Source organism: Tupaia chinensis, unplaced genomic scaffold, assembly GCF_000334495.1.
Source record: "Tupaia chinensis unplaced genomic scaffold, TupChi_1.0 Scaffold000320_1, whole genome shotgun sequence".
Lineage (NCBI taxonomy): Eukaryota > Metazoa > Chordata > Mammalia > Scandentia > Tupaiidae > Tupaia > Tupaia belangeri.
Genome location: NW_006159813.1, coordinates 2,689,974 through 2,701,193, shown reverse-complemented (window position 1 = coordinate 2,701,193; position 11,220 = coordinate 2,689,974). Strand labels below are relative to the sequence as shown.

At 39.8% G+C, this 11,220-nt stretch overlaps 1 protein-coding gene across 4 annotated transcripts in view; it reads right to left on the bottom strand.

Annotated features, from left to right (window-relative positions):
• Window positions 1-11,220, bottom strand: part of CIT (citron rho-interacting serine/threonine kinase) — a 205,091-nt gene that overhangs the window by 79,899 nt on the left and 113,972 nt on the right. For 3 of the 4 annotated variants that reach the window (XM_006151544.3, XM_027773085.1, XM_027773086.1), the window contains exons 18-19: window positions 11,017-11,142; window positions 7,546-7,641 (exon numbers count right to left, since the gene is read on the bottom strand). In XM_006151544.3, the coding sequence (XP_006151606.1) occupies window positions 7,546-7,641; window positions 11,017-11,142 (222 nt within the window). The remainder of the gene's footprint in view (window positions 1-7,545; window positions 7,642-11,016; window positions 11,143-11,220) is intronic. The other variant, XM_027773087.1, reaches the window with a different exon arrangement.

The window sequence follows — 11,220 nt, the reverse complement described above, 5'->3', positions numbered from 1 at the left end:
GGGAAAGAGAGGAAAAGCAACAGAGGCTCACAGCCGCCCAACTCCAGGACAAAGAGAAGGTGAAGATCAAGAGTCTGCTTAGTAACCAAGAAGAGGTGAGGAAGCCAGGTGTTATCATCAGATGGCGAGGAACAGGTGGACTTGAACTAAGAACTTACTTTAAAATCAGCTGCCAGGGTCCAAGCCTCTATAGCACGAGTGGTAGCATACAGGACTACAAAGCTGGGGGCAACATGTCAACTGTGGTCCAAGTCCCCGGCCCAGTCAGCCAGAAAACATGCTGGGCACACATGCAAGCCCAGGATCCTGGAAGGCTGGAGGAAGGGGGATTGTGGCATGACCAAGCCTTGGGGAGGATGCTTGTCTCTCTCTCCCATGCAAGCACATGCTTTATCATGAATTAAAAAATAAATAAATAAATCAGCAGCCACACCCAGTTACAATAGCACACAGCAGTAGGTGCTGTTATTTGGCAAACTGAGATTACATGAGGTCCAGGTTTAAATCCCAGCCCACCCTAAAAAGTTGGGCACAACTTGGCCCCAGCTATCAGGAAGCTGAGACAAGAACATGACATAATAAGACCTTGTTTAAAAAAAAAAAGGCAAGAGAGAGAATTAGCGGCTGAAAGGACCAGAGAGATATATACAAAATAAGGTCAAGTCCAGAATGAGGTGAGGGAAAAGCTCGCTCTTGTGACCTAGAGGTAACAAGTCCTTATAACTTACAGACATTACCTGGGGACAACTTTTTCTTAGCCACTGCAGCAGTAGTTTCCAGAACAGTCTTTGCTCCTAATTTATACAAAGGTAATTCTAGATACTCCTGGGCTGTGTGCAGAAGGAGAGAAGCTGAAGGCTGAAGAAATCCCTGTGACCAAGGCTGATGTTCAGACACAACCAGAGACAAGAGGATTTTGCCCACCAATAACGTAGGTGGACAGTCAACAGATTGAAAAGACAACATAAAAAGGGGAAAAAAAAGTCTCTTTATTTTCTCTGATCCAGATGGGGGGGGGGAGGGCACTGGGAAAAGAAACCTTTCCCATGGGAAGAGAAATGGAATGTTCTCGGTGCTGAGAACACCACTGTAAGCACCTACTGTTCCCAAGAGGCTAAAATAAAATAAAACAGGAACAGTGTCACCAACCACCAGCTTGATCTAATGTTCTGTGGGACACACACAACCCTACCAGTTGCCAAAAAAAATGAGCAAAGAAGGATGAAAGAAGAAGACCATCATAACTCATCCAAGCCTTTGACCACCACTCAGTACTTCTCATCAGACAACCCATTCTGATTTGCCAAACGGCACCAGCCGCATCAAGAAGGACATCAGGAATAGAGCTCAAAGAATTGGGGTCACGGATGGAATTGAAATCTGCCTCCCTCACAATGTCTATTGTGAAAGGCCCGTCACAACTCAGGGGGACATCGTCCTAAAAGGAGCCAGTCAGCAGGGAGGGGTCCACATGATAAAGAAAAGAAAGAACGGATTTCAAAGAGCACTTTAAACTCGAACCAACTGATGGGAAAAAATAGAATTGGAGTTGGTGGAGAAGAGCAAAAGGTGGAGGACGAGGTCGTGGGGGAGAGACACTCAACAAGGTGATCAGTGGCCCCATGTCTTGGAAGTCAGAGTGTGATTCTAAAATTATGAGCAAGAAAAGTTAGACTCTAGCATATGACCACCATTATTACTAAAATGGCCTTACAGAGGCTGGGGCAAGAAACTCAAAGCAGAATAGGCTAAAAGAAATGGGTTCATAAAGACTCCAGGAGGGAAGATAGACGAAAACATCTTTTTCAAACATCCCCTGGAAGCTGTAAAACAAAGTTCTTCCCATCTAGAAGGGAGCAGAGACCACATAATATCTAGACCAGAACCAGGTATGCTTTTCTCTTTTTTAATGAGGTGATAAAAAACGAAATACATTCTCACGATGACTCTGCCAAATTATGACCTCAGCTTTTACGGTGATAAATACCAATTAAGAGACTATATGGAGGCCAACAGGGATAAGCCTCTATCACGAATGTATGCATCTGGGGGTGGGAGGGAGGGAATCAAGGGTGGGGGAAAGCAAAATATATAACAGACACAAACTATCTGTTGATGATAATATGTATGGTAATATCTTTGACTGGACTAAAATGCAATGTATTCATGCTGGGAAAATTCATTTTGTATGCTATAAAGATGTACAGTGATTAAATGAAAAAAAAAAGAAGAAAGAAATATCAGTAAAATTTTATAAATCACATGAGGTTTTGAGAGACAGCTAAATTTTAAAGAATGTTTTGAGCACATTGTTTACTGATTCTGAACAGAACAGAGTCCTCTGAGTACTACTTTGTATGAATCACTTTGTAATAAACAAGATAATTTTGTGTCCATAGGAAAGGAGGAAAAAAAAATATATATATGTACCTCTCAGCTTTGACAGGGTTCAACTGGCAGATGGTTCAACTAGATGTATGGGGAAGAAGGGGAAGCAAAAAGTCTGACTGAAAGCAAAGATTTCACTGTAGAAATCTAAATCAATTTAAGACAAAACATGACTTCTGACAAGAATGTTAATATAATCACCCAGGATCAGCCCATGGCTTAATCGTTAAGGGAGCTGTATCCCACATCCTGCATGGTTCAAATCCCAGCCCTGCCAGCTTGAAAAATATGCAGGGCATATATACATGCATGCCCCAAGTCTAACAGGATGGACAAATGAAGAAGGGATTGCAGAATGACGACGCCCCATTGTGGAATGTGTTCTCTCTCTGTCTCTCTCTCTGGCAATTAAAAAAATCATAATCACCCAGATCCAGAACGGATTTTACAATAGCTCGTTTTCATCCTACGAAAGAGCCAGTGGACTGCTGTATACATTCTTATGATTTTCTGAAAATTAGTTTATTCCAGAAATAAAAATCTAGAAGCCAAGAAGGAATTTAGACCAAAAGAACTGATATATAAAGTTTTTTTTGTGTGTGCATATGTTTTTTTGCTTGTTTTTTTAAGACAGAGGTTTTTGCTATAGGGCACGTGCCCTTGTCGGAGAGACTAAGAGACAGAAAGCAAGAAACCATCCTGGGGTTGAGGGGGGGTAGGGGGGTTGGCCACATCCTAATTCCTTCTCCTCTATTTTCCTCTTAGGATTTTGGGCATGCACGCACACATACCTGGCCTGAGTTTCAAGCTGCCGAGTCCGGGGCTTGAACTGCGGTCAACTACATGGGAGTCCAGTGACGTAACCATTACACCCACTGCTGGATCCGGTATATAAAACTTAAAATGCACTAAAGTAGGTGGTCACATGAGCACACTTTGAAGTCCTCTTGGTTATTTTTCTACATTGTATTTAATGAAAATAACCAAATGTAATACAGAGAGAAAAGAAAGAAGGTGCCAGAGTGGTGACAGTGGTGATGCTGTGTGAGCAGCTATGTGTCTGGTTCTCCAAATGAATCACTCAAGGGGCCAGCAGTTGGCATAATGGCTATGTCGCTGGACTCCCACATAGTCGACCGCGGTTCGAGTCCCGGACCCAGTGGCTTAAACTCACACCAAGCACGTGTGCAGGGAATCAAGGGTGGGGGAAAGCAAAATATATAACAGACACAAACTATCTGTTGATGATAATATGTATGGTAATATCTTTGACTGGACTAAAATGCAATGTATTCATGCTGGGAAAATTCATTTTGTATGCTATAAAGATGTACAGTGATTAAATGAAAAAAAAAAGAAGAAAGAAATATCAGTAAAATTTTATAAATCACATGAGGTTTTGAGAGACAGCTAAATTTTAAAGAATGTTTTGAGCACATTGTTTACTGATTCTGAACAGAACAGAGTCCTCTGAGTACTACTTTGTATGAATCACTTTGTAATAAACAAGATAATTTTGTGTCCATAGGAAAGGAGGAAAAAAAAATATATATATGTACCTCTCAGCTTTGACAGGGTTCAACTGGCAGATGGTTCAACTAGATGTATGGGGAAGAAGGGGAAGCAAAAAGTCTGACTGAAAGCAAAGATTTCACTGTAGAAATCTAAATCAATTTAAGACAAAACATGACTTCTGACAAGAATGTTAATATAATCACCCAGGATCAGCCCATGGCTTAATCGTTAAGGGAGCTGTATCCCACATCCTGCATGGTTCAAATCCCAGCCCTGCCAGCTTGAAAAATATGCAGGGCATATATACATGCATGCCCCAAGTCTAACAGGATGGACAAATGAAGAAGGGATTGCAGAATGACGACGCCCCATTGTGGAATGTGTTCTCTCTCTGTCTCTCTCTCTGGCAATTAAAAAAATCATAATCACCCAGATCCAGAACGGATTTTACAATAGCTCGTTTTCATCCTACGAAAGAGCCAGTGGACTGCTGTATACATTCTTATGATTTTCTGAAAATTAGTTTATTCCAGAAATAAAAATCTAGAAGCCAAGAAGGAATTTAGACCAAAAGAACTGATATATAAAGTTTTTTTTGTGTGTGCATATGTTTTTTTGCTTGTTTTTTTAAGACAGAGGTTTTTGCTATAGGGCACGTGCCCTTGTCGGAGAGACTAAGAGACAGAAAGCAAGAAACCATCCTGGGGTTGAGGGGGGGTAGGGGGGTTGGCCACATCCTAATTCCTTCTCCTCTATTTTCCTCTTAGGATTTTGGGCATGCACGCACACATACCTGGCCTGAGTTTCAAGCTGCCGAGTCCGGGGCTTGAACTGCGGTCAACTACATGGGAGTCCAGTGACGTAACCATTACACCCACTGCTGGATCCGGTATATAAAACTTAAAATGCACTAAAGTAGGTGGTCACATGAGCACACTTTGAAGTCCTCTTGGTTATTTTTCTACATTGTATTTAATGAAAATAACCAAATGTAATACAGAGAGAAAAGAAAGAAGGTGCCAGAGTGGTGACAGTGGTGATGCTGTGTGAGCAGCTATGTGTCTGGTTCTCCAAATGAATCACTCAAGGGGCCAGCAGTTGGCATAATGGCTATGTCGCTGGACTCCCACATAGTCGACCGCGGTTCGAGTCCCGGACCCAGTGGCTTAAACTCACACCAAGCACGTGTGCGTGCATGCCCAAGATCCCGAGAGGAGAATGGAGGAGAAGGGATTGTGGCCATCTCCCCTGGGGAGTGATTTCTTGCTTTCTGTCTCTCTGACTCTCTCTGTCTGTCTGGCGAGCGCACGTGCCCGATAGCAAAAACCTCTCCAAAAAAAAAAAAAAAAAAGAAAACAAATTAATCACTCAACTCTTTGAGGATATCAATCAAATCAATAACAGGATCATCATGGACATTAAAAACCTTCTTCAATGTCTGACTGAGAAGGAAAAGAGAATATTCCAGAAATAATGACCAATATCTGAGTCCTAAGAACACAGGATGACTTAAAGGCTTGATCCAGGATCATAGTGAAAAGATAATGTGATTTAAAAAAGAAATCAATGGACCGGCATCCATTTATTTATTTTTTTTAATTTTCTTTAAGATTTTAGCCATTGGCCACATGCACCTGCTGGAGAAAGAGGGAAGTAAGAAATCACCCCCTGAGGGGATGACCATACCACAAGCCCTTCTCCTCCATTCTCCTCTCGGGATTTTGGGAATACATGCACACCTGGTGTGATTTTCAAGCTGCCAGGTCTGGGATTCAAACCGTAGCTAGGAATGTGGAAATCTACCACCATAATCACTATACCACCTGCTGGCCCTGGACTGGCATCCATTTCTAATAATATGGTGGGCTAGATTAGTCAAGCCAGCCCTTTTACAGAAAATGATTTAAAATGCTAAATAAAATCTGGAAACATTTTCTCAAACTACCTGAAAGTTGGGTAAGAAATTAAAGACCAAAATCGAAGTGAATGTAGCGGGAGAAATAAGAAGGGTCCAAAGCTGTTTTAATCAAGGCATTTGCTGAACCAAATGAACTTGAGCTTCAGTTTTGATAGCTCAAAGGCCAGGAAGAGACAGAAATCAAAGCCTAGTCTCAACCCGCAATGTGAACATACGTTTTCATACAAGGCCTCAAAGAATTCCTGTTGGTAATTGTCGAAGAAAAATGAACAGCTCACCATGCACACAACAGACACCATGAAAAAGAACCAAGAGAAACAACAGAGCAAAGAGAGACCTACAGATGCTTCAGATATAGGAATTATCAGATACAGGTCATAAAATAACTGTTTAATACATTTGAAGAAATAAAAGCAGGCTTGAAAATTATTACCTTGGGAAAGGAGTAAATATAATGTCTGGAAATATAAAAATACAACTGAAGTTTAAAATTCAGTGAATAGGTTTCATAGCAGATTAAACACTGTTAAGAAAGAATTAGTAAATTGGAAAATAAGTCAGAAGAACTTACCAAGGATATAGCAAAAAGAAACTAAGAAATGAAAAAAAGATTGAAGGTAATCTATCACTCACCTAATCAAATTTGCTTAAGAAAAAGAAAGAGATGAAGGAAAGACAGTTTTTGAGATGTAATGACTGTTTTTCTAAAACTAATAAAAAAGATGACAATCTATTCAAAAGCCCAGTAAATCTCAAGCAGAATAAATAAAAAGAAACCCACATATATACACAGCACATTAAAGCATCAGAAAAATAAAAGATAAAGTAAAATTTTTTTAAAAAAGGATTACTTTTATTGAGGGCAAAAGACTGACATCTGACTTCACAAAATACTAAAAGTCAACAGTCAATAGAATGGTATTTTCAAAGAATGTTACAAGAAAATAATTACCAACCTAGAATTCTATCCCCAGTCAAAATTTCTTTCAAGAATGAGGATGAAATAAACATACTTTCCAGACAAACAAAACACAGAACTTGTCACCAGCAGATGTTCAATAAAGAAGCTCTCAAGGATACAGTCCTATCTTAGTATCCACCTGGGGCTGGTTCAAGGATGCTCAAGTCTTTTATATAGAAATGGCATAGTATTTGCATATAATCTAAGTATATCCTCTTATATACTTTACAGCATCTCTAGACTACTTATACCTAAAGCAATAGAAATACTGCATAAACAATTGTAAAAATGTATTGTTTAGAGAATGATAAGAAGAAAAGTCTGTACGTGGTCAATACAGATGCAACTGATTTTTTTTAGTATTCTCGATCCACAGTTGCTTGAATCCATAGATGCAGAACTCACAGACTGTACTTTAACTAAAAAGAAAAGGGGCCCAGTCTGACATGCAGGAAGAAAAATATCATGAAGGTATGGCAAAATATAAATGATCATAAACTGAATGACGATGGTGGGTTAAAAAAAATTAAAAGTTTAAAGATGAAATTGAAATATAACCAAACTTAAAAAACAGTGTTTTTTAATCCTCAGATATCCAAACTTCCACATGCATAACACCCTAAAACCCACCAGCATAGAGTGAGGACAGCATTTACCCCAAACAGTCCTTCAGTCTAGCAAGTGGTCAGAAATGCCCAGGGAAGGAGGGAAGCTATATGATGCTATAGAAGGAATGCCAGGGAAGACCAGAAAGTATCTTTACTTTAATTTTTTCCTCATAGTGCTGTTCTTTCTGTTTCAGGTGCACCTCAAGGTGCTGGGCTGAGACTTGGGCCTCCCGGTGTTTTTCCTCCAGCTCCTGGATACACATACACAAAAGAGAGAGAGAGAGAGAAAGAGATGGTCAGGTGTGCAAAGGGAAGGACAGGGCTAATGTACAGTAGACACTTACAGGAAACGTTACATTGATTCAGGTACCACAGGTTACAGGCATCTGGTCCTCCATCAGTAGCCCTAGGGCTCTCGGGAAGGAAACCACCACAGTGCCTTGGTCCTGGGTTTTCCGACTCCAAGTACCCACACAACACACAAACACACAACACACACACACACACACACACACACACACACACACAGAGCTGGTGGGCTGTGAGACCTGGGATCAGAAATACGTCAGCGTGACTGGTCAAGCAAAGGCAACTCTTAATCTTTGCATAGAGAAGTAAGAGGGACAAGGCAACATTTGAAAGTTTAGTACAGCACAAAGCCTCTGACCACTACCTTGAGCCTCAGGCTATCTTCACTGTTATCACAGCCTTACATGAGAAAAGTCATTTTGATTTATTATGATATAAAAAATATTTTATATTTTCCTCATTTCCAACATTATTGCTCAAGAACCCTAGCTCATAAAGGAAAACTAACATTATAATTCAAGCACTTCCTGTTTTGAATGGTTATCTTAACTGGTATGTGGAATATGTGAATATCTTGTGATGTGTATTTGATATAATGTTTACATGATACAATACTGATGGGAACAAAGCCAAACACAAAATACACAGATGATGACATAAATATGTATACATACATATTATAGATGGGAAGAAAATCTGGAGTAAAATAAATAGCTCAAATTGAGTCTTCCCTTAGTTCTTTTGTTGCTAAGTTTTCGACTTTTCAACAAGATTGCAGCTCACTTGAAAATTACACCAATTTATTTGCCAACGTATTATACACTGCTCTTATAAAAGGCAGCCTTCAATTCACTGAAACATTCTGTAAATGCAGACAGTTGCATCTACATTAATTCTTATGGGTCTAGACCCATTAATTACTAATATCAAAAGTCATTACTCCAAGTTTTCATCTCTTTAAACTATTATGAAATTTTTCTTCCAAGTGGAAGCAATTATGACAATTGTGAAGAATATGGAAATTATACAGGATATGTCCATAAAATGGGAGAAAAAAAGTACTCTGAAGATTCACATGCACATAAAATGTGATTAAGCTTTCAAAATGCTAAAGTCTACAAGCATTGGCTGAGCTTTGGGGGGCCATTAAAGTGCTCCTTCTTAAGACCAGGTGCACAAGAGCTATGGCAAACGAACAGATGTGATCTTGAAAAGCTGAATGTAAACAGGATTTAATTAATAAAAACATCTTTTAAGGGCTTTATGTATACTCACTAACAGATCTCCTGCAATGATTTCCTTTATTAAAGAAAAATACTTTGCTATGACAGCCCCGATGATCTCTTTTGAAAGTTCTTAACAGAATAGCAAATATATTAAGCAAATGACATTCGGGGATCTGCTTTTAAGCGTCATCATTATGTAACAGCATTAAAGACCACTCTTTGCCCACATCCTAGATACTTTGCAGTCTAAGTACTGGGTTCTTGAGCAAAAGGCACCTTCTGATAAATGAAGTCACAATCACAAAGTCTTCTGGCAGGTGGCAAGATAACATTTGGACAAAGAAATCCGCTTATTTTTTCCTTTATGGTAGAAATCACTTGATAATCATCTTTTCTTAGTTTCCGCACAGGAATAGAAGTCAGAATCTAAAAATAGGTCAAAGACTCAGATAACTGAGACTGACATCTTCAAGACCAAACTCTTTGGTCTCTATTTAGATGTTAGTATACAACACGTCATCCAAGAACACAGAACTCTATCCTACGTTTTATTACAAGTGACCCGTTGGAAGAGCAGATACTCTAAAATCTGACTTCTTGATGGTTTGGCATTTTTTGTTGTTGTTGTCATTTTTTTAAATGTATCTTTTCTATATGCACTGGATCATCTCTTCGGTCCTATTATGAAATACTGTTGTTCGCTGCTATATTTCCAGCTCCTAGAACAGTGCCTGGCACATAGTAGAAGCTCATTAAATATTTGTTGAATGAATGAATGAACACATCACCATTAAACAGAGAAACACTTTGCAACCACAAGAGAGAGTTCATCGTTTTGGTTAGACCAAGCAAGGGATAACTGTGGTGCGACCTCAGGGGAAAATTAATTGCATTCACGATAAAATTCACATGCTTGACAATAGCCAAGAGAAACTCTGATGACGGAACGAGAGAACAGAACGGGTAGACTAACAGCCACACCTGTCTTGGTGTGCGGACATGTATACAAAGACTGGGTGCCAAAGCAAAACGATTTAACCAATTCCTCCTTTGCCCGTTTGTTCAAGAACACCCATACACATATTTACAATTTACACAAACATGGGAATGTTGGCTGGGTTGGGTATTAAGTCTAGGCCTACGAGTTGGCTATTCTTGAATTCTCATAGTTGCTGATGGCTCATTTCCCAGCGTGATGTGAAGAGAGGAGAAGTGGCCTGCTCACCACTTCACCTCCTGTAGTGGAGAGGAACAGCCGAGTGCTTCAGAGTCTCTCTTGGGGTGGGGCACGATGGGCTATGAATGGACTCCCGGCCATCACTAAGTCTCTCAAACGTGCCATCGTATTTTTGGCTTTGGAACTGAGATCCAAGGAGAGTCCTTGGAAGGCACTGCCTTCCTCCCTGCAGGGGGGCAAAACTTCAAACCTCAGCAAGTACCACCCGAGTCTTCCTTGATTAAGTAAATTTGGTCATCAGAGCCTAAGACATAACCAGGATGATTACAGACCTAAAAAAAGTCAAGCTACCTCTAAGGAGATTAAAAAATATATATAGTTTCATATTAAAAAAAAAAAAAAGCCAACTATAGCCAAGAAAATGAGTGGGTGAACAGAGACCTATGACAAATACTACTCTGAAAAAAACAATTCTGCACATCTAATTTCTTTCTTCTCCAAAAGCAAGAATCTGGGTTTCGGTCTTAAGGGTCTAAACCCCTACAGCTTTTCAAATTGGCATTGCAAAGTAAACAGCCATATGAAGCTCTTCTGATAGAAGGATGCAAATGCTCCTATAAAAATGTATCGAAAATGACAGATGCACGTTCTACGAAAAAAAAAAGAAAAAAAAAAAAAACGCCAGGCAGTAGCAAACAGAGCAAAAAATAATATTTATGGATCTGATACCGTGCTGAAACATCTGGTATTTGGTTGTTCGTTCTATTCTTCAATGTGGCGTACGCTGAAACCACCTCTTCTGATTCCCCTACTCAGTGACACCTCCCCTGTTATGGCATGTCATCCTTCTTCTGAACCCCTTGGCAACGTCTAACCTGTTATCTTTTAACTTTTCGACTTTTGTTCCTGCTCACCAGAATTTTATCAGCCATCTGCTGGATCTGTTGGGATTTTGTCTGGATGTCATCCTTCAGTCTGTTTTCTCTACGCTCCATGGTCTCTAGCCTCTTTACCTTGTTCTCCAGAGAATGGCGGCGTTCCTGTAGATCATGAATCAATCAGAGAGTTTTAATGGAGTAGTAACCACTATGGGAATAACACCTGCACCGAGGGAAAGA